Here is a 27,569-nt window from a genome sequence, read left to right on the forward strand (position 1 = left end):
CCTAGAGTTTCATCTGTCTGCTTTTGGCAGTCCTTACCTCCACATACTTTTTTGAGACTATAGGTTTTATCAACCTCAAGTTCCACTAACAATGGAATTTGCTTTATTTTTTCTTGTTTACTTAGTTGGTTTTGAGCATATCCAAGAGGGAAGAGGCAAATTACCGTTTAGGCCACTGTGTTTAAATAGGAGGTCCTTTAATTATATTTAAACGTGTGACATAATAGTATAAAAGCAAAGAACTTGTGATTTGAAGTTAGACACTCCTGGCTTCTAAACCCTACTGTTTACTGTCTGATAATGGACAAACTACATTTCTTCTTTGACTATCAGTGTTCTTATCTCTAAAATAGAGATAATTCTTATAACTATTTCATATTGTTGTGAGGAGTGAGGTAATACCTATATAATAAATGGGGGCCTAGCATAATGTTTTGCAAATAGTGGGTGTTCAGAAGGGTAACATTGTAACATTTCATGGATCTCCTGGCATACCTGTCATTCACAACGACTTTAATCTTCTATGACTGCTGCTGCTGCCGCTAAGTCTCTTCAGTTGTGTCCGACTGTGTGTGACCCCACAGACGGCAGCCCACCAGGCTCCCCTGTCCCTGGGATTCTCCAGGCAAGAACACTGGAGTGGGCTGCCATTTCCTTCTCCAATGCATGCAAGTGAAAAGTGAAAGGGAAGTCGCTCAGTTGTGTCCGACTCTCAGCGACCCCATGGACTGCAGCCTATCAGGCTCCTCCATCCATGGGATTTTCCAGGCAAGAGTACTGGAGTGAGGTGCCAACGCCTTCTCCGACTAGCATTATGTAATTACCACTCACTCAGCATTAATGGTGATGTTGCCCCCGAAGCTGTCAAGGAGACCCTCCAGTACTCTCCCACCTCACCCATCATTCTATCCAGAGCAGCAGTGCCACAGGAGAGGGAAAGGTTAATTGCTCAGAAGCCCTGAGAGAACACATCCCTCCAAATGGTGGGGGTGAGGGGAGGGGTAGTACTTGAGCAGAGTCCATCAGGAAAGGCAGGATTTCTTCAGGGAGAGGTGGGAAGGCCCAGAGCTAGACCTGGATTCTGGATATTACTGTATCTGGATTCTGGGTTCAGGGGTTTGGTGGGTGGGCATGGGATTTTGTCACCCCTAACAAGCCTGAGAAACCAAGTGGCCGGATTCCCATCACGGCAGCTGTGGTTAAGGCCCGAGGAGACTGGGACATCAGATTGGAAAGAGAGCCTAAGGCACCTGTAGTTAAGTTCTTGCTTTTGTCCGTGTGTTCCCAGGTCCAGGAGTCCCAGGCAACCATAGCTCCTGCACCGGCCGGCAGCAGCTCTGATCCAGCCTCTGCTGGTCACAGCACCTCTAGAAGTCAGGGCATCATTGAGCCCATGGATGCAGAAACCCAGGAGGACAGGAGAATGTCTGTTGACCAGAAAACAGGAGGTGAAAAGAATACAGAGGTGGACAGGAAGATGCAAGTGGACGGGAGGACGCAGGGAGACCAAACAGAAGCCTCCCAGTGGACTCAGGCAGACAGGATGACACAAGTGGATGTTGTGATGCAAGGAAGTAGGAGATCAGAGTCGGACAGGAATTCCCAGGAGGACGTGATGGCACAAGGAAGGGTGGGGACGCAGGCAGAAGAGAGGACCCAGGAAGATGGATGGGTACAGCAAGATAAGGGGACACAGTCAGAGGGGAGCACTCCCTCAACCACGAAAGGTCATTCAGAGAAGGCGTCCATGACCAGTCTCAGCCCACACTCCAGAGCCCCCAAACGCCCACCTTCGGAGGATCCTAGGTCTCCTCAGGTTATTGAAGGCTTTGGACAGAGCCAGGACGAGTTCTCTGTCCCAGACAAACCAGGTTGTATGCTCACACCTGACAAGACACCAGGACCAGCCTCTGGGAACCAGGAGGAAGCTGTGCTGGGTCCCCTGGTGGGGGGCCTCGCTCCCAGGGCACAACTGCCTCCTGAGGTCCGTTCGGAGCCGGTGGGAGGAGAGCGCTCTGGAGGGCTGGAGTGGTCCACTCCGGGGAGGGACAAGCCAAGGGAGGGCCTGTTCCAGGGTCCGAGGGAGGAAGAGCTGGGAAGAGTGCCACCTGCAGCTCTGGGTGGCCGTCCTCCAGGGGGCTTAGGCCCTGAGGGGCGCCCCCTGCCCTCTCCTCCTGAGGCTGGCCTGACTCGTCATTCCCAGGAGGGGCTACCCAGCACCCCAGCTTCTCAGCCCAGGAGTGCAGCTGCCTTCCCGCCCTCTGAAGGCAAGACCTTGCTGAGCTCTGCTCCCTCACTGCACCTGGGGCCAGGGACAGCCAGCCCGAGTCACCCTCCAGAAACCGTGGCAGCAAACAGCGAAGGGCCCTGCGCCAAGGTGCCAGATGCGGACGGGAGGACTTCGGGTCCCCGGACCTGTGACCCCGGCCTCATAGACTCCCTGAAGAACTACTTGCTTCTGCTGCTAAAGCTGTCCAGCTCAGAAGCAAGTGGAGGGGGCCCGGAGTCTCAGGGGGAAGCTGCCGCTGGGGTTCCGGCGCCCCTGCCCACCCTGGCCCCCACCATAGAAGTGGCTGGACTGAGTCCGCGAACCTCGCGGCGCATCCTGGAGCGCGTGGAGAACAACCACTTGGTGCAGAGCGCACAGACCCTCCTGCTGAGCCCCGGCACCTCCCGCCGTCTCACCGGCCTCCTGGACCGCGAGGTGGAGGCTGGCCGGCAGGCCTTGGCTGCTGCCCGGCGCCCAGGCCCCAGCCCCCTCTCGGTCCCCGCTATCGTGGTTGGTGAGGCGGAGGGCCCTGGGCTGGCCTCAGGAGGATCCAGTGAGGGTGAGGGACAGCTTCCCCTTGAGGGGCCTGGCCTCCTGGAGGTCTCTCGGGAAAGCAGCATGGGTGGGCTGCTTAGGGAGGAGGGTGGTGGGCAGGCAGCCCCTGGGCAGGGCCTGCTGTCAACCGAGAGCAGAGCCCAGGAGCCCTCCCCAGAGGAGGAGGCCCCGGGGGAGGCGCTCCCCGCGGCGACGCCCGAGGAGCTGGCTCTTGGGGCCCGGAGGAAGAGATTTCTCCCAAAGGTAAAAGCTGTGGGAGATGGAGAGGGCACCAAGCCTGAAGAAAGAGAGAGCCCCTCAGTCTCCCCCAGGGGGCCCAGGAAGGCCCTTGCACCTGGGTCCCCAGGGACTCCTGGGCGCGAGAGACGCTCCCCGACTCAAGGCAGAAAGGCAGGCATGCTGGAGGTGCCGCGGGCAGAGGAGGAGTTGGCAGCAGGAGACCCAGCCCCCAGCCCCAAAGCTGGCAGTCTAGATGCTGAGCTGGCCCTGGAGGAAGGCAATCAGGATGCTCTGGCCAAGTCCAGGAAGGCCAAAGACCTGCTGAAAGGTGAGTACTAGATATGGCCTCCCAGGAGAGGATGCTGCTGGGTCACCTGCCTGCTGGAGACCTGGTGCACCTCTGTAAAGGTATTCCCATGTAATAATCCCACAGGCTGTAGAATCAGAAAGGCTTAGTTTTTGCCCTGGCTCTGTGGCTTGGAGCTGATAATAGGACCAACTTCATAACATTATGAGGTTAAATGGGATAGAATAAATCAAGGGCTCGGCCTGGGGCCTGGCTTCAATAGCATCCTAGCTCTAGCATCATCATCATCGTTGTCACCACCATCATCCCCTCTTTGCAGACTCGTCCCACGAGTACAGAGTGGTACAGACAGGACTCAAATGCAGGGTCCTAGGGTTAGGAGCCCAGGCTACAAGCTGAATGTCCTCTCTTGACTGCTGTCTTTGGCCTCAGCTGTGAGGCTCTGCCTGGCCTGGAGTGGGGGCGCACGGCCGGGTTTTTTCTAGCAAAGCTGTGTGCTCTGAAGTCAGAGCAAAGGCCTCAGAGACACAGATGTGGCGGGGGTGGGTGAAGTGATGGGTGTGTGAGGAGACTTGAATCCTGTTTTCTCTCAGCCTGTGCACCAATGACACCCAGGGAAGCGGGGGCAAGGCCAGAGAGGGCGTAGGACGGCAGGGAGAGGGCTTACTCCTTTCCACTGTGCCCTTGCTCCCAGCCCCACAGGTGATTCGGAAGATTCGGGTGGAGCAGTTTCCTGACGCCTCGGGCAGCCTGAAGCTCTGGTGCCAATTCTTCAACATTCTCAGTGACTCGGTCCTGACGTGGGCCAAGGATCAGCGCCCAGTGGGCGAGGTGGGCAGGAGGTAAGCCAGCTGGGTGCCACCCCCACCTGGCCCCCTAAGACATGGCAGCAGTGATCACGTGGGGGCATTGTCCCAACTTTGGATCCACCTTCAGTTAATCCTCATAGTAACCCTGTAAGGGAGACTCTAGTACTCCCACCGTAAAAAGGAGAACATTGAGGCTCAGAGATACTAAGTCATTTGCCCAGAGTCCCACAGCCAGAGTCAGGATCGAAAACCTGGCCTGTGTGATGCAGGCCTGGCTCTGCCCAGAGCTCCTGGAGCCTGTGCCCACAGAAGCCTCTGACAGTGGGGTCTGAGGACCCTCAGGACACAGTCTGGCCTGGGCTGTGCCATGGTGATGGCCTCAGGGGGAGGGTCTCCTCTCTGCAGTGCCGGGGATGAGGGGCCCGCGGCCCTGGCCATCGTGCAGGCGTCCCCCGTGGACTGTGGCGTGTATCGATGCACCATCCACAACGAGCACGGCTCAGCCTCCACCGACTTCTGCCTCAGCCCCGAGGGTGAGTGTGACCCTGCCCCCTCCGCCTGGTCTCTGCTCCATGGAGGACGGGGATAGTTACCTTTGCAGAGGTAGAGCTCTCTGTGGGCATGCCCACCTGAGGACAGTGACTTCCTCTGCTTTTTCTCCACACAGTGCTGTCAGGATTCATCTCCAGAGAAGAAGGTCAAGGTATGGTGCCCCTCACGGGGAGGAATGGATGGGCCTGTGTCCCTAGGCCTGCCTCTGCAGGGGTTCTTTAAAGACTTGGTGGTGGTGGTTTAATTGCTCAGTCGTGTCCGACTCTTGGGACCCCATGGACTGTAGCCTCCCAGGCTCCTCTGTTCATGGGATTCTCGAGGCAGGAATACTGGAGTGGGTTGCCTTTTCTTTCTCCAGGGAGTCTTCCCAACCCAGGAATCCAACCCGGGTCTCCTGCATTGCAGGCAGATTCTTTACCAACTGAGCTACAAGAGAAGCTTGGAATCTGATCCAAATGCCACATTCATCTCCACATACAGCTACCCTTTCCTCCTAGCTTAGCATGTGGCTTGTGGAGGAGGTGGAGGGGGACAGCTGTTTCAGAAGTTGAGGGGGGAGGAAGGGCTAGAGGGCCATCCCACAAGGAGTTCACTCAGCCTGTGCCCTCTCCCCTCATCAGAGCCCTTGATCGAGAGCAGGACTGGCTACCAGGGTACTTCTCCCTGCCGGTTTCCTCCCTGGAGTTTCTCATAGGAGTCTGTGAATTCCTGCATGAGACCCACATGGGGAGCCTGCTAAAAATGCAGTTACCTGAGCCCTGCTGCAGACACTCTTAATCACAGTCTGGGGAAGGACCTAACATGATTGCATGTCAGTAGACACCCTGGTGATTGTCATACACCCTGAAGTTTGACAAACAATTTGAAGGCACAAATATTAGAGGAAGAGTTTGGGTTGCTCCTGCAAAAGACACATTAAGGATTTAGGACTTTGAAGGCAGCTGGTGATGGAAAGATTTCTAGAGCTTCATGAATTCCTTCATTCATTCACTCCTTTACTCATTCATTCAATTAGTACTTTTTGTTCAGTTATCAAATCAGAGTTAATATCAAATATAACCTTATGCCTAAAAACAAATAATACTTTGTTCTCATAAAATCAGATTTTCCTGTCTTGTAAGTGTTGGTTTATTTGAATTAGGAACCATTCAGTGCTTTTGGCTAACATATCTTCTTTTTTTTCCTATTTAATATTTATTTATTTGGCTGTACCAGGTCTTAGTTGTGGCTTGTGGGGTCTAGTTCCCTGACCAGGGATCGAACCTGGGCCCCCTGCACTGGGAGCATGGAGTCTTAGCCACTGGACTGCCAGGGAAGTCCCTGACATATCTCTTAAATCTGTCAAGTGTATAATAGTTGCTCATCCCTCACTTGTTTTCACTCCTTACCATTTACTTCGTGAAGTCACTTGATGTGTAGAATGTCTTCCATTTTGGATTTTGTTGATTGTATCACCATTTAACATGTTGCTTCATTGATGGACTTCCTCTAAACTGGTTATTAGGTTGAGGTGCTCAGGTGCAAATTTGGGGGAACATTTCACAGGTGAGCTGTGTGTTTCCTTTTGCTTCCAATCTTCAGGCACATGATATCTGTTTGTTTTAGTAAAACTAAGAATGATCACTGAGTTTATTCACATGTTTTCTGCCTGATCTATCCCCTTTAAAGTTAAAAAAAATAAACAGGAATTCTCTGGCAATCCAGTAGTTAGGACTTGACTCTTTCACTGCCAGGCCTGGCTTCAATCACTGTTAGGGGAACGAGGATTCCCACTTACTGCAAGGCACAGTTTAAAAAAAAATTAAAACTGTATCTGATACAACTCCTGTCATTATCGAGGAGTTTTAGCAGTCACTGATTATTACCTCAATCCTTTATCTCCTTAAGGTTTAGAACATGGAGTATTTTAATTCTGTCATTTCTTCTTTATTCACTAGCTAACATTTTTCAGTAAAGAGGAAATGTTTATTTGGTAATCCTGATACATATAGGTCCAACAAAAAAATGAATGGAAATTACTTTCTTTTCCCTCTTGCTAAGCTTTCAGAATAATGAATTAGAGCTGTAACATCTTCCACAGGTCACCAATAAGGGTTTTTTGTTTTTTTCCAGGAGGAAGGTTTTTTGTTTTTTATAATTATGAAAGTATGGATTTTAATACATTTGAATGTTCAGTACTTTGCAGTTATTCTTTTTGTTAGTAAAATTGTCTCTCTCTCTTTCTTTTTTTTTTTTTTGGCCAATGGAAGCCCCTTCAGGTTGGCTCATGTGTTCTTGTGACCAGCAACCAGTTGTTTTTGATACTTCACTTACTTTCTGATCCATAGATGTTTCTGGTCAATCCAAGACACTTCCTGCCATTTGTTCAGGGAATTCTGGTTCCTTTTAGTGGAAAATAGGCTTCCCTCATAGCTCAGTTGGTAAAGAATCTGCCTGTAATACAGGAGACCCTGGTTTGATTCCTAGGTTGGGAAGATTCCCTTGAGAAGGGAAAGGCTACCTACTTCAGTACTCTGGCTTGGAGAATTCCATATAGTCCATGGGGTTGCAGAGTCCGACACAGCTGAGTGACTTTCACTTTCACTTTAGTGGAAAATGGTATTTAGTGATCACAATTTGAGCACTAGGAGTACTCATTGCTATTGGATTGGTCTCAAACTTTTTTTTTCAGTCAAACTTGTTAATTGAGATGGAATCACTTATTCACTTGATCAAAACACCAAATTCTAAAACAGACTAATCCTGATAGTCTGTATTGATAGCTGCTTCCTCAGAAAACCCCTGCCTTCCACAGACACAGGCTGAGCCCTTATTTTCTCACACACAAGCACTGTTGAATGACCGAGGGTTGCAAAAACTCTGCCCTCAGGAGCTCACAGTCTACCACGGACCCCACAGTGCACCCCCAAAGAGCAGTAATGGACAGAGTGAGTGTATCAATTCCAGGCTTTTCCTGCCCTGTGGACTCTGCATCAGTCAGGGGGAGCTTCTATAATGTGTATTTATGTATTTTTTTGGCTGCTCCCTGCAGCATGTGAGATCTTAGTTCCCTGACCAGGGATTGAACCCACGTCCCCTGCTTTGGAAGCGCAATCTTAACCCCTGGACAGCCAGGGATGTCCTGAGGGGGAGTTTCTAGTTTTTTCACACTTTTCCTGTTCCCTCCAGTTGGAGAAGAGATTGAGATGACCCCCATGGTGTTCGCTAAGGGTCTGGCTGACTCTGGCTGCTGGGGGGACAAGCTCTTTGGGCGCTTGGTGAGTGAGGAACTTCGAGGGGGTGGACACGGTTGCAGCCTGAGGAAGGCCTCCCAGGCCAAGGTCATCTACGGGCTGGAACCCATCTTCGAGTCAGGCCGTACGTGCGTCATCAAGGTGTCCAGCCTGCTTGTGTTTGGGCCCAGCAGCGAGACTTCTCTCCTGGGCAGAAACTATGACGTCACCATCCAGGTACTGTCCCATGCCCCTGCCCCCGCTTCCACCCTCTCATCCCTCCCCTTCCCAGCCTGGTCCTGTTGGGAAGCCCCATATGGAGGTGGATGCCATCTCAGTCTCTGCTTTACCTTGAGGAGAGCCTGAGATGTAGTCCAGGCTACATCGTTGGGACCATAGTCTTCAAACTATTTTTCACCAGAAACCTTTTTCACTTCCCTCAACTGTATCTTGCACAGAGAAGCCTTATTTGTGAGGGGACAGGGGGTGACTGTGGGTGGGGCGGGTGCCCCACTTTCTGCAGCGTGGCCCCTGGGGCACAGCTACCTATCACGAGGGCTCTAGCAAACAGTTTGTAAACCACTTTGAAAACATGTCCAAAGCCTCTTGTTTTACAAATGAGAAAAATGAGGTGCAGATGAGGGAGGAGGGTAGGAGTGAACCCCATCTTCCCCAGGGCTGGGATCCTCCCTGCAGCCTCTAGCAGACAGCCTCCCACTTAGAGCAAGGCATGACTAAGAGCAGGTATGCTTCTGTGCTGACCAGAGTTGGTTCTCTTCAACCCACAGGGGTGCAAGATCCAGAACATGAGCCGGGAGTACTGCAAAATCTTTGCGGCTGAAGCCCGGGCTGCTCCTGGCTTTGGAGAGGTGCCTGAGTAAGTGCACAGGGAGGGGGCCATGCAGTCTGACTTGAGCTCCTGCACAGAGACATGATTCACAGCCTGTTGGGTACCCCCTGAGTAATGGTCATGTGCAAATGGGCCCCCAGCTAGCCCCATGCTCAGCTCAATGGTTCCTCAATAGAATCTAGAAACAAAGACGTCAAGATTCATGGCCCACTTTAGAAAAGCTTCTGTTCTGGTCTCCAGTCTCCTCTCACCCACCTGAATTCCCTACCCCTTCTCCCAGTTTTTGCTGATTGTGGGGTTTAGGCATGGCAGGTTCTGGGCCTCTCTGAAGGTGACAGGGAGGCTAAACCATCCAGGGTCTAGTGGGCGTGGACAGTCTGGCTGAATCCTCTCAGAGGTATTCCTTTCTGTTTGTCACTTACGGGTCCCAGCCCCTCACTCAGGCACAGAGGCCTCCTGGGGCCAGAGCAGGGTTCAGCTCTCATCCCACTGACCTCAGAAGATGGACAGGACCCTGAAGGCATTGGGAAACTCCTGTCCTTGCTGCCCTTCAGGCTCAGAGCTGAGTTCCCTTTTTGGAAGGGTGTTCCTTTTGTGTGGAGTTGAGGTGGAGGGAGGCGCTCTCGGGGCACGGTCAGTCCTGCTCACCGCGGGGTGGCACTGTGCTTAGGATCATCCCACTGTATCTGATCTACCGGCCTGCCAACAACATCCCCTATGCCACCCTGGAGGAGGACCTGGGCCAGCCCCTAGAGTCCTACTGCTCCCGGGACTGGGGCTGTGCTGCGGCTCCTGCAGCGCCTAGCAGCTCTGAGGCCGTGTGGAAATGCCAGACCTTCCAGCACTGGCTCTATCTGTGGACGAACGGCAGCTTCCTTGTCACAGACTTGGCAGGTATGAGGGTGTGAGGTGGGTGTGTGCCTGTGCAGGAGAGCATGCGGAGGGCAGGGCACTGGTGTGCAGCACACTTCCGCATGTGTTCTTCTCTGCTTTCACAGTAACCTTTTAAAGTGCACTGGACAGAAACCACTTTCTGTGCAACCCTAGTACATACCAGACCCTCATGGAGCCTAGTCTCTTACTGAAATTGTGTTTAAAGGTGTATACTCCAGGCTCCACTTAAAAAATATATTATTTCAAAGACTATTTCATGGGATCTAATTCAAGCTGCATGACCACATTTTCAAAATCACCCTTCTTCCCTGTAGCTCTGCTCTGAACCTTCTTCCTCTCCAGCTTCCTAAACTCTCTTCTACCCTTGCACACAGAGCTTTATTGTCTCCTCCTTCTCTGTTCCCCCCTCAGTCTTTGGTGAGTGTGAAAGTGAAAGTCGCTCAGTCGTGTCTTACTCTTTGCAACCCCATGGACTATACAGCCCATGGAATTCTCTAGGCCAGAATACTGGCTTTCCCTTTTCCAGGGGATCTTCCCAACCCAGGGATCAAACCCAGGTCTCCCGCATTGCAGGCGGATTCTTTACCAACTGAGCAGTCTTTGGTAGTTTATTATTAATATTATGTAAGCAAACTTAGTCTCTCATACTTCTCTTTAGTCTGTTTCTATTTTTCCCATTATTCAGATTCTTCCCCAAAAAGGGAGGCCAGTAAGCATGAATTCTCCTTCCTTCTTTGACGTCTCCTCTCCAGGCCTACACTCTTTAACCAGACCTGGCAAGAGAAAGGAAAAGATACAGTTCTGTCTACACACACTGGGGGATGCTGGGGATGTCACACATTATTGCATTTTATCCCTGATGTAAATAAGTGAGAAAACCAGGGCCAGAGATAGAAAACTGACTGTAAGTGTGCTTAGCGTTGGGGGTAAGCTGTACAATAAATATTTATATATAACTATAGATGTTGAAGGGCGAGCTAGTAACACATTAAACTGTTATTCACTCCATTTGTTAACTCATAAATTTTTCCTTCCCTTCTTCTTTCCTTCTTTTTTTCCATCTAACATTACTAAGTACTGAGAAGATAAAAATGTGAATTAGGAATACCCATTGTCCTCAAGAATTTATGATAAATATACCAATTTCTACAATGGGATAATAACATAATATAGTAGAAGGACTTGGAAATGAAAGAAAGTCAAGCCTTAAAAAAAGAAAAGAAAAAAAAATTCAACCCCAGGCCTCTTCATTTTCTAGCTGGGTCTCTGTTTTACAGAGAAGAAAAGAAGCTCAGACAGATTACGTCTTTCATCCCTCTGAGCTTCCATTTCCTTTCCCTCTCTAAGAATAATAGTATCTTTCCTGCCTCTCTCTCAAACTTATTATGAAGATTCCATGAGACTGTATTTGGGAACACCCTCTGCAAACCAGAGTTCTGTGCAAGTGAGGGATCATGAGTATTATCATACACAATGGAATGTGAAAAATGCTGAAAGAGAAAAGACAAAGAAATGAATATTTATTGCATTACTGCTGTGTTTCAGACACTAAGTTAGGGTCTGACACATACCGTGATCGTCTTAATTCCCCTACAAGATGGGCAGCATGATCCCTGGGTTTACTGTCAAGGATTAGAGATAGGAAGTGACTGGCCAAGCACACACGGCTCCAAAGCGACAGAGCCAAAATGGAAGTCCAGATCTGCCTGGTTTCAAGCCCACATCTGTGCTGCTCTGTCATCTACTGGCACTCAGGCCTGTTAGTGAGAGCTTGGCTCCTGGAAGAAGGCAGCTGGACAGAGTGCAAACAGGGAAAGGCGGTCACAGGCCTGATGCATGATGTTAAGGTGCTGGGGTAGCCTGGCCAGGTGGGATGTGTTTCCTCCATCACTGTTTGCCCGACTCTGTCCTTCAAGGCTCTCTTAACCTTGGAGCCCCGTCTGGCTGCTTGGAGTGCTTGCTTGCTGCCTTGATGAGTATGTGGAAGCTGGTCTTATCCATGCTACACTTCTGCCAGCCCAGCCCTGTTACACCTTTCCATTTCCACCTAGCTCTCTCTGTCCAGATAGGCTAATCTGTTAAGGAGGAGGCGAAAGTTTTAGCTAAAAGCCAGAGACTTGCCCAGTTTAGGATGACCTACTCTCACCCAGTAGAGACAGAATAGCTTAGTTGGAAGACTTGTGGGTCTAGGAATGATACTTTAATTCACAGTGGTCATTGTACACAGACCGTGCCCAGTTAGTAAATGAATGAATGACTGACTCTGCTGAAGTTACTTAATTTCCTTACCTGTGAAAATGGAACTATTATTACTACTCATAATACAAATATACACACACTGCCCCTGAGACAGGCCAGGTGATGCCCAGTGAGAGGGAACCTGAAGATGTGCCTAGAGCTTGGCTTGTTCCCATCTAAAATGATACACATCTTGGAGACCTGGGGGCCCTAGAACTGCCCCAGGCTACCACCAATTCCCAATACTCTCTGTCTTTCTCTTTTCAGGGGTTAACTGGAAAATGACTGATGTGCAGATTGCTACCAAACTGCGAGGGTGAGTGCTTCTTGGTGACAGAATGCCCTCTGAGAGGCTGCTTGGGGTGTAAAATGTCAAAGTTCTTCTGGTTCTCCATCCCCAAGGTGCTGGACCTTGTGACTCAGTAGCCCTAGTTGTGCCCAAGGCCATGTCCTAATGTCTCAGGGACCTCTGCTCCCCATCTGCTACGGCCCTGACCCCAGATCTTGACCAGCAGCTCTTGCCACCCACACAGGACCACCTGGCGTTCTGGGGTTGCAGTGAACCCGCTCCTCTGCTTTCTCACAGAGAAACCTTGTGGAGGTTCATCGGGGGGCAGATAAACAGGGCCTGTGAGTGGAGTGGGGACCTGGAGTCTGCAGTAATTTATGTTGATAAAGCAGAGCCTCCTCATACCAAGTGACATCCCACGTGATGAATTCCGTGGGCCAGGGCTGAATGAGGCCTCAGATTAAAAGTGAGGTTTTGGGTGCTGCCAGTTGAGGTGGACTCCTCAGCACCCCGAGGTAAGGTAAGAGGTACCTTGGGCATGACACCATGCCATGGGCACCCCACGGTCTGCCCTGAGGACTGTCTCTCTGGGTAGGACCCCACTCAGCTCTTGTGTCCTGCCGCAGGTACCAAGGCCTCAAGGAGAGCTGTTTCCCCGCCCTGCTGGACCAGTTCGCCTCCTCCCACCAGTGCAACACCTTCTGTGAGATGCTGGGGCTAAAACCCCTCAAGGGCCCAGAGGCCACCCACCCCCAAGCCAAGGCCAAAGGCTCCAAGAGTCCATCTGCCGGCAGGAAGGGCCCCCAGCTGAGTCCTCAGCCCCAGAAGAAAGGCCCCCCGAGTCCCCAGGGCACCCGGAAGAGTGCCTCAGGTTCCAAAGCCACCCCTCAGGCCTCAGAGGTGGTCGCCACCCAGTTATTGGGACAGTCTCCCATCCAAGAGGGAGCCTCCAAGGCCCAGGGCATGCGGTAGCCCCCACAGGAGGCTGGGGGCCTCCATCCAGCAGCAGACCAACAAGGAAGCAGCTCAAACCGCCAGAGATGTTCCCAGTACAGAACCAACTGGAGCAGATGTGCCCCAGGAGGCTCCACCCAGGGCCTTTCCAAGCAGCTGCTCCTCACTCAGCTCCTCATCAGACACTGGGCGTGTGGCACCCAGTCCCGTGGCCTCTCCTGGTGCCATTGTCACCAGGGCTCCCAGGCCCCACCTCCAAGTGCCTGGCAGCCTGGCCATCCTTGAAGTTTACACTGGCCACTGCTGGGGCTGCCCTGAGTCCTCTGCATGATCTGCAGCCAATGTCCTGCCCAGACCCTGCTGCTAACGTCATGCTCTGGGGCATGTGGGACAGCATCTCCCTTCTCCCTTCACTTGGCTCTGATCTCTCCCTGCCCTCAGGGCTCCAGACTTCCTCTGCTCTGTCTGGCCTGGTGACTCTCAGGGTCTTTTCCTTCAGCCATTTTGCCTCATTTATCCCAGCTTATCTTGCCACTAACCTGTCCCTGAGCCCAAATGGGTCTCAGGGCCCTTCCAGGGCCTGTCCCCTCCTTGTGCAGTGGTCTTTGGTGATGCGTGTTCATGCTCAGCCTTTCCCTGCTGCTCAGGCACTCACTCCCCTGCCTCCCCTGCCCCCTTGCTCCCCATCCCCCATCCCTGGCTTTGAGCCCGATTGCAGCCTGTGCCTGCCTTTCACTGACTGTCCCCCTACCCAAGGGCTTCCTAGCTGACCCCCACCCTACCCACCACACCTTGGGAAGGAGCACATCCTCTGGCCTCACAGCCGCCACCCCCAGTACACCTGTGCCCTCCTCCCAGGCCCTCTGCTGTGAGGTGAGGGTTGCATCAGCAGCTGTGGCCAGAGGGAAGGCGTCGACTTTGTGAGACCTCGTACTCCTTACTGAAAGGAGAGGGAGTCACAGTGAATTCCACACTGCCCTCTTGACCGGGGACAGAGGGCTGGACTCTTCTCCAGAGGGAGTACACGTGGGAGTTCTGGGAAGAATGCAGCCCATCCCCATGTGGGGTGGACAAGTGTCTCTGTCTGGGGATTAGGACCCCTGCCTCCAACCTTCAGCTCTCAATCCTGGGCCTCCAGCTCTGGGCCTCAGTACGGAGGAGTTGTCCTCAGCCCAGCACCCTGGGTCCTTCCTGAGAGCCCTTCTTGAGGCCTGGGAGGGGGGAGTCTAGAGCTAGCCCAGTCCCCTTGGAATGCAATAAAGGCAGCCACTGTGCATCCAGCTCACCTCCTCTAGTGTGGTTGTAGGTGTACGGGGTCAGGGTCCCCTCTTCCCCAGGCAGGGTTTTCTGAGGACATCCTCCAGTCCCTGGACCCACTGGAAAGATAGATCCATGATTTGGCTCCTGGATTGACAGTCTCAGCCTTCCATGGCGACAGCCAAACAGTCTGTGCTTGTACCACTGGGAAGATGACTTGGGTCCCTGAGCATGAGGGTGCTTAGGCCTTTGGAACTGCTCCTTCATTTGGAAGAAGAATGCAAAGAAAGGAACCCAGGAAAGAAGAGTAGAGCTGGAGAGACGCCCAGTGTCTCCGACTGCCTCCACTGCAGCAAGACCAGCCGAAGGGATGACCAGTGCCGCGGTCCTCTCAGTTACTCACGGACTGTCTCCGGTTCCCAGCTGCAGAGGTTTCTCAGCCCCGGCCCCACCCGACTGCCCAGGCCTTTCTTTGCCCCATATGTCCCCCCTCCGCTAGACATTTCTGACTTCTCTACCTCCTCTTGTGCTCAGGTGACTCTCCATACTTTCTCCTCTTGCCCCAGTGCGCCCCTCTCTCTCCCAGCCTGCATATCCAGACTGCCTTGGTGAACTGAGAGCTGAATGTTGTTGATTTGTTTGTTCACCCACCTGTTCATTCAGACATACTGAGCAGACTTCCTTTATGCCAGACCCTGAGCTGACCAGTGGTGGGAGGCAGAGATGTATGAGGTGGTCTCAAAAGAGACACTGGCCATTATGTTTCTCAGGTTTTAAGTAACAGAAATGGACTTGGACCAATCTAAGCAAGGAGCAGGGACTCATCGGAAGGGTGTGGGGTAGTTCACAGGACCTAGAAAGGCAGGAGCCATAGTGGCTCTGGAGCTTGCCTCCCAGGAGCTGCTGCCGTTGGCTCTAATGGGTCTCCTTCCACTCAAGATTCAAATTCCTGTACTGGAACTCAGGGCAATGTGGAGTAGGGGAGAGGCAGTTTTCCAAAGAATGGGGATTCTCACCAGAAGAATGGTGGAGGGTAAGACGGGCTTGGTAGGCAATCACTGGAGAAACCCTGACACACAAAAACATACCCTTCTTCCCATATGACATGTTATGACTCTTACATGTGACCAAAAGCAAATTACTTTCTGCTTGGGGAGACCATTCAAGGTCAAAGCCAATGACCAAGTCCAGGGGTAGTGACCAGGGCTGCCATTCTCTGAAGTCCAGTGTCACAAATTGTACTCTTCCCTCTTTTATCATAATCTCATCTTGAAATTCTGCGACCTGTGGAAGGAATATAACCCAGCAAGAAGGGAGGTGTGAGTAAAGGCTACAGCACACTTCATAACTGGCCATGAGAACTAGTATTTATGACTAGGGATTTTTTTGCCTGTTGGAGTGATCTTCAGTCCCAAAGTCCAGTTCCTTAGTGGTCCTGCCTGTGTGGCAAACATTAGCCACTGGATATGGAGAACCAGGAAGCACTTTAGAAAATGCCCCATGTCCATCTGTACCCTGCCCCCTTTTAAATAGCCAAGATCTTATTTTCCCTCAATAGGGTTAATCATCCTAGCTACTCCTACACGTAGTCTTTATGTATACTCCTATTCTAGATACACTCCTATCTTAGCTATGTGTCGCTCAGAGGTACAAAAAACCTGAGACAGCCAGATGCCTAGGCCTTTAATTTAATTCACTTGAATCATTACTATGAATTTTTGAAGATGTTTCCTTGGGGACTAAAACCTCTACACCAGTCAAATCCTAAACCTCAGGTATGAGAAGAGCTTTGAGGTGTAGTAATAACGCCCCTCTTCACGCTTCAACCTGTGGGAGAAAGCACCGTGAACTGGTTGTGGGTTTGGAGCTTACGCTCCATCTTGCAGGCCTTACCCAGTTTCGCAAGGTATTGTTTTCAGCTGGTGCCACACCTGAGTTTTCAGCAAACTATTTCACTGTATTTTCAAGCTAACCGCTTGTAGACTTCTGGGATCCTGACAAGATGAGCAGATGCCATAGGCATCAACCCATCACTTTGCTATGAAGTGCCTTCCCTGGTTGAAGATTTAGAACATTTGATAATCCTGTGGATTTTGATGGGAGAGGTGTCACAGGTCAGGAGAGCAAACCAAATCCACAAGGGCCCATAATGGTCAAGACGGGTTCCCACCTCATTAAAGCCATAGTGTAGGTGTAGACTGAGATGAATTCAGCCATAGGTCAGGAAGGAGGCATCGTGGGAGAGAGTGAGTGAGCCACACGCCCCGCCCCCCTCCCACACACACCTGCTTGCCTGTGCCTTGAGAACCCTATCCTGGCGTGTCTACCTAGTGATAGTGGCCACACCTGTCTGTGGCTGGGTAGGTCTGACAGCCCCTTTTCCTGAAGGCCAGCATGGCCACCTAGTATGCTGTAGCCAAGCCCCAGACTGCCCCAGAGCCCAGTGACAAGTCAGAGGGCAGCACTCTGCTCTGCCGAGGCTCCATGTAGCTCCTCAGTATGCCACAGATAAATCCCTCAAGCACCCTGGGTCTGCCACAGGCGGCCTGGTGGCAGAATCATTTGTGCTAACGGCTTGTCCCGCTCAAGAGCCTTCACTCACTCTGGGCCCAGCCCAAAGCTGGCAGTCTTCTGGGTCAGTAAGTGGGTTGGAGCAAGAAGATGCTCCCACCTGACATTTTTGCCTGAAATTGGGCCTTAGTGGTAAGGAATTCACAATGTAGGGGTTTCTTCTACATTAACAAACTATTGTGACCTCAACAGATCACTTGATTCCCAGGAACTTTATCAGGGGAAAAGTTCACATTTCCACATGCTTTATCTCCCACCTCTGACTCATACATATGTCTTAACAAAGCATCTAGGGAAACTGCTGATCTCCAGGCCCTATCAACATGATGGAACATTGAAGTGCTGAGGTCAAGGTCCCCATGAGGCAGGTTGTGGCATGGAGCTGTACAGCTAAGATATTACATATCTTTAATCAGGACAGCAATGGAGTCCTGCGGCCCTGCCACCTGAAGACGGATTGCTTCTGATGTTCTTTGCTCATCAAAATGGAGGGGAAAAAATGATTTCGCTAGATCAAAGGGCTCATACCAAATGTCAAGAGGTGGGTGAATTTCCTTTAGCAAGACGACCATTTCTGGGAGAGCACCTGTCATCGGAGTCACCACGTTTTAAAGTTTACAACGAGCCAAAGACCTCCTGGTGTTTTGCACTGGCCAAGCTGCGCTGTGGTAGGAGTCATTATGACTTCGCCCGCCAATCTGATAGTAACACTGATATCTATAGTTCCTGTACAAAAATGGTATCACTTTCACCATTTCGGTAGTGAGGGGGTATTCCGATGGCTTGTGCTCATCCTATCCTACCGTAGTCACTCTCGTCCCAGTCGTCAGGGCCATTGTGGGGGTTATACCTGTTTCAGAGTATATCCATTTCAACTGTACGCTCAAAATAACCCTTCATTGGCTTTGAGTTTCCACTGAGTCTACTATGGCACAAAATTTAGTCTATTGAATATCTCCTTGGATGGCCAGACCACATGCTTTTCTGTTGTCCCCAGACATTGGACTTAGCTTGAAGCCAGTGTCCTACAGAACCCCCTCCCCAGGTCTGAGTATTTTCTTCTCCTTTCCATTCCCAAATAATTGAACATAGATCCCTTTGGGGGAAGACTGCAAGGAAGGTTCACAATATGCAAAATAAGGCTTTTATTCAAAGACATTTGACATTTGGAAATTAAGTGGGAGATTTTGACTCTACCTTGGCAGTTTGAGACAGGCCTCTTTGCCCGACCAGAAGTCTTTAGTTATGGTCATGACTGGGTGATATCTTAGGCACTGTCTGGTCTTTTTCATTCCTGGGACCCCATGATCGATTAACCATAGCTAGGGGTCTGGTTTCTATGCCCACGTCTATCATGCTGACTCCTCTACTGTGTTCCTTCTATTTATCTATCTCTGCTGCTGAGATCAGGGAGTTCATTTTCACAGGACCTCTTCCAACCAGCATTCCAGGCCCAGAGAGGAATGCCAGCAGAGCCTCCCTCGCCAATTTCTCACGACAGAGTGAGACCATCTTGTGGGTCCTGTCAGAGAACAGTGAGAGCATAGTTGGGCTGGATGCTTGCCAGGGACCCAATAAAGCCCTCTTGTTTCCTGAAATCTGTGAGTTCCTGCCTTTCTTGGCTTTTTGATCTTCTGTTACAATTTAGCATGGGTCAGCATATCCACCCCACATGGTAAGAACTGTGGCTGTTTGAACTCCAGAATCTCTGGTGAGTGAGAACACATCAGTAAACAAAACTTGAATCAACAAACTATGTTATACTATCTTGGTCAAACAGCCTTAAAGTTTCCATAAATTTCCCCTCTATTTTTTGACAAGGTATATTAGCTAACTCACAGGGCTTTCCTGGTGACTCAGTGGTAAAGAACCTGCCTGCAATGCAGGAGACGTGTGTTCAATCCCTGGATCTGGAAGATTACCTGGAGGAGGGCATGGCAACCCATTCCAGTATTCTTGCCAGGAGCATCCCATGGACAGAGGAGCCTAGTGGGCTACAGTCGAAAAGAGTATGACACAACTGAAGCAACTCAGGATGCACATTAGCCAGCTCATACAGTTTCTTCTGAGAGTAACTCTTCTGTTTCCTGATCTGATTCTGTCTCTCGTCCCTTGGATTATGTTGAAAGTGGATTCTGGTTACTGGCAGATCAACAGTGTTGCATGGGGCAGAGTCTGGGTCCCAATTTTGTACCTTGATGTTGTCAGTACCCATGAGCTATTCACACTCAGAGAGGCTATCTCATTCTTTAAATTTATTTTTGGCTAGGCTGAGTCATCATTGCTTTGTGTGATCTTTCTCTAGTTGCAGTGAGCAGGGACTACTCTTCGTTACAGTGCACAGACTTCTCATTGCAATGGTTTTCCTTGTTGCAGAGCACGGGCTCTAGGGGCTCAGTAACTGTGGCTTCTGGGCTCTAGAGCACAGGTTCAGTAGTTGTGGCACACTGGCTTAGTTGCCCAACAGCATATGGGATCTTCTTGGACCAGGGATCAAACCGGTTTCCTTTGCATTGCAAGGCAGATTCTTAATTGGTAGATCATGAGGGAAGCCCCAAAGTGGAAGGTTTTTAAAGGCAGGAAGTAGGTGGGACAATAAAGTCAGAGGGAAAAAAAGATTATTTCAGGCAAGGTCACCTTCCTTTGGGAGGAAAGGGGATTATGTCATGCAGGTGACCTCACTGTGCTGACCAGGTAATTCCAGATTGATTGGTTAAAGATTGAGTTCCTGGGAATGACTGACTCTATAGTAGAGTCTTGGTTTGCTGTCCTAGGGATAATTGACTCCATTTTGGGTCTGATATGTCTTTTTTTTTTAAGAGACATCCCCTACTGAGGGCTTCCCATGTGGCTCAGTGGTAAAGAATCCACCTGCCAATGCAGGACACCTGGGTTTTATCTCTGGGTTGGGAAGATCCCCTGGAGAAGGCAATGGCAACCCACTCCAGTATTCTTGCCTGGGAAATCCCATGGACAGAGGAGTCTGGTGGGCTACAGTCCATGGGGTCTCAAAGAGTTGGACACGACTTAGTGACTAAACAACAATAACTCCTACTGACATTAGAGGTCCTGGAACCCCTGAGGAACTGTCCTCTGACCTCAGAATTAGTGTGGTTCAGAGATGGCTCTTTCCTATTATTTCCAAAGGGCAGCTCAAGATAGCTGCTACCACCTACTCGGCCTCGGGGATATACCCCACATGAAGATGAAAGACAGTTACCCTGGGACTTGCAGCACATGCCTACATGGTAGAGTAACAACAGGACATGATTATACAGATACCTGGGCTGTGCTGAGGTCTAGTCGGCTGCTCTGGCTGCTGGCCTTTTAATTATTTGAGTGGTACACCCAGACCCCATATGGGACACATCCCTTTGGTTTCAACCAGCTGACATTTCTAACCAAATTATACACCTTTATTTCACTAAACCGCTTTGGTTCCACCAAACCCCCTTGAGAATTCTCACTACAGCCAAGTGGTAGACAAACCCAGGGTCCTCTCTGACACCCCTGATCACCTATGGGAAACAACTCTGCTTGGTCATGGGTTGAGCTAATCCACAGTAGCCTGGGGTGAGGGGTGCCAATAAAACCAGCCAGTAGTGGGTGCCGCTGGCACCCTGTGCAGATCCCCTTGCTGTGGGAATCACCTCCTGCTACAATTCCATGAGTCAAATGGAAGCCACCCAACCTGGGATGTGACACCCCCTCCCAAACCCTTTCCCAGTTCTTAGCCTCTGACTGATGGGTCTGGTCCTGCCTCAAAGTGGACTAACCTGGGGACGTCCCAGAGTTTCACGGCAAGATCAGACTCTAGCCAAGACCACACCCTCCTTTCTTACCCCTGTCTTATTTTACATCCTGTACTCTGCCCCCACCCCCTTCACCTTGCCCCCGCACCGCCCCCTCATACACAGACACACAAGTAAATCACTAGAACAAGAATCCCCATCTCAGGCTAAGGAATCTGCTTAAGACACATCAGGTGTCCTGCAGTGTAGACTGTCACTGGCAGAGAAATTTTCATTAGGGCTTTTCTTTTTTTTTTTCTTCATTTTTCTGTTTTGTTGTTGTTGTTGTTGTTGTTGTTTTAGGGCTTTTGTTTTCTAACAGAAAAAAAAAAAGGATATTCCTGGAGCAGTTGGTGTCAAGCGATTCAGGTTATGTGGCTGAGTGCCCAGGAAACCAGCCCCTGCAGAATGTGTGCTGGGTCTCTCTAATACTTCAGGAAGCTGTTTAGAGACACAGTATTCCTGACTTTGGGCCTCCCTGGTGGCTCAGTGGTAAAGAATCTGCTTGCCAAGCAGGAGACCCGGGTTCAATCCCTGGGTCAGGACCATCCCCTGGAAAAAGAAATGGCAACTCACTCCAGTATTCTTGCCTGGGAAATCCCATGGACAGAGGCGCCTGGTGGGCTGTGAAGAGTTGGACACAACTGAGCAACTGAACAACAAGCAACAATCCCTGACTTTATGGAGTCCGATCAGAGAATACAACTCACAGTCATTTGATCAAAGTGTGAGCCCAGAGTCCATCCTGCTTATTGAGTTGCAGGTGAGGTAGAAACACATGGTGGATGCCTCAAACAACAGGTCAGATCTCCCTGATCCAGACTCGTGGCAGAGTGGCTTGTGGTTCTACCCCAGGCTGCTCAACTTCTCAATAGTTGCTCCGTTTATGGTGCTGGCTCCTCCATCATACCCTCCATAGAGGACAGATGGGAGGAAATGGTGACCAGTACCTACCTCATGGGTTATCTTGGGGGTTAACTGAGACAGAGAAGTGAAAGCTCTTAGCACCACCTGGCACAGGACAACCTCAGATGGTATCATTGTTGTCATCATCTCCTGGAATTTTGGGATCCATCTCAGGGCCCACTCACATGCTGCTGTTCTTCTCCAAGCTGGGAGACCCTAGTATTTCTTCCTTCCTTCAGGGTGGGGTGGCTAACAACATCCCTACCCCTACCCCTGAAAACTGTCTTTCCAACTCTCATCCTGTGTCCTGTGGGAAATAGCCAGTACTGCCTCCCGACCCTCAACTGGTCAGTGCTTAGCTCCTGGGGTGGGTCAGGTTCTCCACAAACCCCTGTAGTCACAGACCTGAAGGGCATTGGACAAAATCTTTGGGAGAATGACTCTTGCTTTTAAGGCACAGTGCAACGGAAAGGGTTTCAAACTGAATTGTGATGTAGACTTGGCAAGTCCACACAGGAAGAACAGTCAGTGCTTGTCAGAGGAAAGTCAGTGGAGGCTGTGCCTATGGCAGAATTGATATTATTGCTGGAATTCCACCCGGGTGGAGAGAAGCAAGATACGGGACCTGGAGAGTTTCAGTGTCTGGATGTGACACTCAGAGATGCCCATTTTTTTTCTTAACAACTGTAGTTAATTGAGATGCCCCATCTGTCAGCATATTCCCCATGACTCTGCTGGCCTGCAGTAGATTAATTTTATGAGATCTTCCCAGGAGGCCTACAGTCCTCTTCACAGAAACTTTTGTACAAATAGCTGGCTTTGCTGTAAAGCCCCGTGGGTGCCGCATCAGGGTACTCCCCTGACAGAGGGAGAAGATGGAACAATCACGGGATGATCTTTGCCTGTACGATTGACCAGCTTATCAACTGTCACTCAGTGTCATGCTCTGGACCAACAAGACTATGGAGGTCCAAATTAGTGCCCCCCCTCCCTCCATGGCTGGCAGAAAATGATGTGCCTCCCAAAAGAGGATGTAAGCTCTGGTATAAAACCAAAGCCAGGGGTAGCATCCCCAGGTCCAACAGGATAACCTGAATTAACACCCACCTTGGTGGAACACTTTAACCCAGTTCACACTGAAAAAGGGGACATCTCAACCTCGCACATGAAAAGCTAATATGAGATGGAAAGGCAAGAGGGATAGAAGATAAAACAATAGTAACAGGGTCTTCCCTGGTGGTTCAGTGGATAAGAATCCACCTGCTAATGCAGGGGACACAGGTTCAGTCCCAGGTCCAGGAAGATCCCACATGCCATGGGGCAACTAAGCCCATGTGCCACAGCTACTGAGCCTGGCTCCACAGCAAGAGAAACCACCGCAACGAGAAACTGCACACTGCAACAAAGAGTGCCCCCACTCTCCACAACTAGAGAGAAGCCCACGTAGCAATAAAGACCCAGCGCAGCCAAAAATGAATACATAATTTTTAAAAGATCACTATATATACAAACAACAGCAACAAGGGAAATATGCATCACAAAGTAGCAGTCAGTTAAACACTGGGTTGGCCAAGAAATTCACGCTGACTTTTCTATAAGATCTTATGGAAAGATCAAGCAAGGTGTGCTTACTTTACTGGCCCTCTACTGTTGCCAAGAGAGATGGGCCCCGGACCCATTCTTTCGCCTTGTAGTGGATAATGGCCGTTTCTGCCCATCTGTTCCCAATGACTCGAAGGGGTCAAGGGGTGGACTGTGTCAGGGGATGCTGGCATAGTCATGGCAAGTAAGTTGGGGGCAGGGGACTTTGGCCTTTCCGGTGTTTGGAGTATTTCCTTACCCTGTGAACACCCAGACTTGCTGTAGATGTGCTGAAAGGGCACTCCGCCCTCAGTCGTGGGAGGGTCCCCTTCTAGGAAAAGTGGATAAGAGTTACAAGTAGAGGGTATCAACATCTAAGATATTTCTTCAGTTTTGGTATTTTGCTCTGTGTCATCAGAATTCATACATACTTTCTAATTTAGAATATTCCTAGTAGGACTATAGGAACCCCAGTTTTCAATGCCCCAAATGAGAAAAGAAACATCACATTCAATGTCCCTTTTGATAACTTCCCAGAGAGAGAGAGAGAGAGAGAGAGAGGCAGGTTTAGGAAAGAGGTATGACATGATTCTGCTTATGAACTTAGCTAAGGAAAAGCCTCTGGTTTTTAGCTACCATTTGGACACATGAATCGATGTGATGAAAGAGACTTCATTGGCCAAGACCTAAGAAGTGTGGGCAAAACTGGAAGAAGAACATAAGGGGGTTGTTGTACCCCTTCCGAAGACGTCTGCATACAGTTCTGAATGTCTCACCCCTTATAAAAATATCCTCTGCATTATATCAGAGCCTGGAGAGCAGAAGGGATTCTCCACTACTTTGACCAAAAAACCCTCTGAAATAGGCGTGGCCCCAGAGAACTGAAGCTAGAAACAGGGAAGGGCTTGCCTCTGATGAAGAGGACAGGGATGGGAGAGACAGCGTAGCCTCATCATTATAAATCTTTCCAAGTGCTTCTGTTTTGTTTTGGTTGGAATAAAGAGCCTCTTGATGAAAATGAAAGAGGAAAGTGAAAAAGTTGGCTTACAACTGAACATTCAGAAAACTAAGATCATGGCATCTGGTCCCACCACTTCATGGCAAATAGATGGGGAAATAATGGAAACAGTGAGAGACTTTATTCTGGGGGACTCCAAAATCACTGTAGACGGTGACTGCAGCCATGAAATTAAAAGACACTTGCTCCTTGGAAGAAAAGCTATGACCAACCTAGACAGCATATTAAAAAGCAGAGACATTATTACTTTGCCAACAAAGGTCCATCTAGTTAAAGCTATGGTTTTTCCAGTAGTCATGTATGGATGTGAGAGTTGGACTATAAAGAAAGCTGAGCACCAAAGAATTGATGTTTTTGAACTGTGATGTTGGAGAAGACTCTTGAGAGTCCCTTGGACTGCAAGGAGATCAAACCAATCAATGCTAAGGAAATCAGTCCTGAATATTCATTGGAAGGATTGAAACTGAAGCTCCATTACTTTGGCCACCTGATGTGAAGAACTGACTCATTGGAAAAGACCCTGATGCTGGGAAAGATTGAAGGCGGGAGGAGAAGGGGACAACAGAGGATAAGATGGTTGGATGGCATCACCGACTCGATGGACATGAATTTGAGTAAGCTCCGGGAGTTGGTGATGGACAGGGAGGCCTGGCGTGCTGCAGTCTGTGGGGTTGCAGAGAGTCGGACACGACTGAGCGACTAACTGAACTGAACTGATATACACACACACGCACACACACATACACACACACACATATATGCGTGCATGTGTGCTCAGTCACTTCAGTTGTGTCCAATTCTTTGTGACCCTCTGGACTGTAGCCCACCAGGTTCCTCTGTCCATGGGATTTTCCAGGCAAGAATAATGGAGTGGGCTGCCATGCCCTCCTCCAGGGGATCTTCCTGTCCCAGGGATCAAACTGCATCTCTTTTGCCTCCTGCATTGGCAGGTGGGTTCTTTATTGCTAAAAATACATATTCTTTGCCACCCCCTGCCCTGGACACAGCACTCCAGCCCTGCTCAGTCGCTGACCTCACTCTACCTCCCCAGTGAGATCATCTCCTCAGGAAGCAGGCCACAGAAGGTCAAGTGACACGCAGAGGTCACACAGCTGGATGGGTGCAGCCAGGACCCAAAGGGTCATCCAGCTCTTGTTCTTTCCCTGGGGACTCATTTTGACCCACCCAGCCTCCCAGCTGCCCCGCCTGGGGCTCTCAGCCAAGTTCTACGTGGAAAGAGAATTGGGCTTCAGGGAGGCCAGGATCACTGTGCTGCCCCTTCTTCGGGGTAGAAGCAGGAGAGCAATACAGGGTCTCCTGGCCTGGAGGAGGAGAGCAGTGTATCCAGACAGCTCTGAGATGGGACCTGTGGCAGTGATGACACCTGCCAGCTCAATGGTGCCAGCCTGTCTGCCAAACAGCTCACCTGCATCAACTCATGTAATCCCTGTCAATATTTTTTTGTGAGAAATGCATTCTTACCCACTCCCACTGTTTTACAAAAGAGGAAACAAGCTAACTTGCAGAGCCAGGACTGAATCTAGCTTTTTGGGCTCTAAGCTCCCGGTTCGTTAAATATAGGAGCCAGTTGCCAGTTCCTTCCTCAGGGGATCTTCCTGACCCAGGGATCGAACCAGGGTCTCCTGCAGGAGGTCCAGGGAAGCCCCATTTCAAGAGGCACAGCCTATTAAGTCCTTGTTGGAGAAATCAGGCCACACAGAGATGTCAAGGTTCCAGGACACAGTGTAGGGAATGTTTCGAAACAATTTTGGTTACTCCTAGATGTGTCATGTCTCCTGGCTTCTACTCTGGGCACCAAGAGAAACCAAGCAAGGAAGAGAGAGGAGAAGATGAAGGAGGATGCGGGGAGGGGAGAGGCGAGGGGAGGGACAGAGAGGTTAGAAGGGGCAGAGGCAGAGACACAGGTTCAGTCCAGTTTGCCCTGTGCTGGGGCTTGATGAGCCCCCGCCACCCCACAGGGCAGCTGCAAGCCCATCCCTGTGGAGGCTGCCCCGGGTGCCAAGTCTTCTTCAGGCTTGGATACTTACATACTTCGGGATAAACCAGAAGTATGCCACAAGCATTTAGTTTATGATCAAGGCAGCACATGAGCCCCCAACAGAGTGAGCAGCGCGCAGTGTGGATCTCCACCCAAAAGAACAAACTGCAAAAAAAGCTGGTAGAGTACGAGCCTCTTTTGTAAAATGAGTAACATAAAAGAGTATCCACTTGAGAAAAAAATCTGGAGAAAAACTCCATAAGCTCAGTGGTGGTCATCTCTGGAAGGCTCAGATTACAGGGACCTTTAACTTTCTGCATTCTGTGTTTCTATAATGTTTAAATGTTCAATGATGCATGTGTAACTTTGGTAATCAAAGTGACCAAAAAAAGGTTGTTAAGAGAAGAGGTACCCCTGCCCTTCATCCATCATGGTCCCCAGATTTCCAAAACAACTAGCCTGTGCTGGTAATTTGCTCTCTGTGTTACCAGGAACTGTTTATGCATCACAAAGGATTCTGTCACGTGTGTGTGTGATTAATTATTAAAGAGGTGTTGTCAGTCCTGTTTAATATTTAGTTCTAGGATTGAAACATTAAAGGGTTTGTCCATTGACTGCATGCTGTTGCTTAGGTATCAGTTAAAAAGCAGTGAAACAAAAAGGCAAACTGTGTGATTTTGTTTTGTTTTCGAGACCTCTTAGACCTGAAACACTTTTACTGTTTGTGGTACTACACTGCTTTCCTTATCTTCAAGCTCAGGAAAATAGGTTGCTGTTATAATTACTGATGCAGCGAGAAAAGGGAGACTGGGAAAAATACAGAATGAAAGATAAAATACATGATCCAGAAAACTGAGAAGCCCTGATGACAGGTGGAAAAGGAGGCCCCAGGAGGGGACATGGGAGAGTGATAGTAATAAAGGTGGGCTTCCTGGAAGAGGTGGGCCTGTTTGGGAGAAGTAAAGAGTGGAGAGGAGGGCGTCATAGATGAGGAAGGCAGATTTAGTCATTAGGCTCCAAGGGCCAGGTCCAGAATGGGGCCCACTTGCCCCATTTCCTCTTCCCTGAGAGAGGGTCGAGTCCCTGCCCCGGCCGTGGCCCAGGACTCGGGAGTTGGTGCTGGACCGAGCCAGGTGGGAGGCCCAGCCTCCTTCAACTCTGGACTCTGCCCAGGGATTTCCAGTGAAATGAGAAGACCGGCCAAAGCCCAAGCAGGTTGGATCCAGCCCATCCCCGTGGAAACACGCACTTCCGTCTGTCCCCCAGAGAGACTTGTTGACCACAAATATGTGAGTAGG

At 50.2% G+C, this 27,569-nt stretch overlaps 2 protein-coding genes across 6 annotated transcripts in view; both read left to right on the forward strand.

The window, feature by feature from the left end:
• The window catches only part of ALPK3 (alpha kinase 3), a 57,546-nt gene extending 43,113 nt beyond the window's left edge, over nt 1–14,433 (forward strand). For 4 of the 5 annotated variants that reach the window (XM_070775171.1, XM_070775170.1, XM_019983303.2 and 1 more), the window contains 9 exons: nt 1,289–3,371; nt 4,045–4,192; nt 4,565–4,692; nt 4,827–4,862; nt 7,880–8,160; nt 8,712–8,800; nt 9,444–9,667; nt 12,173–12,221; nt 12,821–14,433. In XM_070775171.1, coding sequence (XP_070631272.1) covers nt 1,289–3,371; nt 4,045–4,192; nt 4,565–4,692; nt 4,827–4,862; nt 7,880–8,160; nt 8,712–8,800; nt 9,444–9,667; nt 12,173–12,221; nt 12,821–13,166 — 3,384 coding nt within the window. In that variant the 3' untranslated portion in view covers nt 13,167–14,433. The remainder of the gene's footprint in view (nt 1–1,288; nt 3,372–4,044; nt 4,193–4,564; nt 4,693–4,826; nt 4,863–7,879; nt 8,161–8,711; nt 8,801–9,443; nt 9,668–12,172; nt 12,222–12,820) is intronic. The other variant, XM_070775172.1, reaches the window with a different exon arrangement.
• A 736-nt stretch (nt 14,434–15,169) lies between these two features.
• The window catches only part of SLC28A1 (solute carrier family 28 member 1), a 73,709-nt gene continuing 61,309 nt past the window's right edge, over nt 15,170–27,569 (forward strand). Inside the window, exon 1 of the mRNA XM_019984044.2 lies at nt 15,170–27,560. The gene's annotated coding sequence lies outside the window, so the exon portion shown is untranslated. The remainder of the gene's footprint in view (nt 27,561–27,569) is intronic.

The sequence above is a fragment of the Bos indicus genome, chromosome 21, assembly GCF_029378745.1.
Source record: "Bos indicus isolate NIAB-ARS_2022 breed Sahiwal x Tharparkar chromosome 21, NIAB-ARS_B.indTharparkar_mat_pri_1.0, whole genome shotgun sequence".
Taxonomy (NCBI): Eukaryota; Metazoa; Chordata; class Mammalia; order Artiodactyla; family Bovidae; genus Bos; species Bos indicus.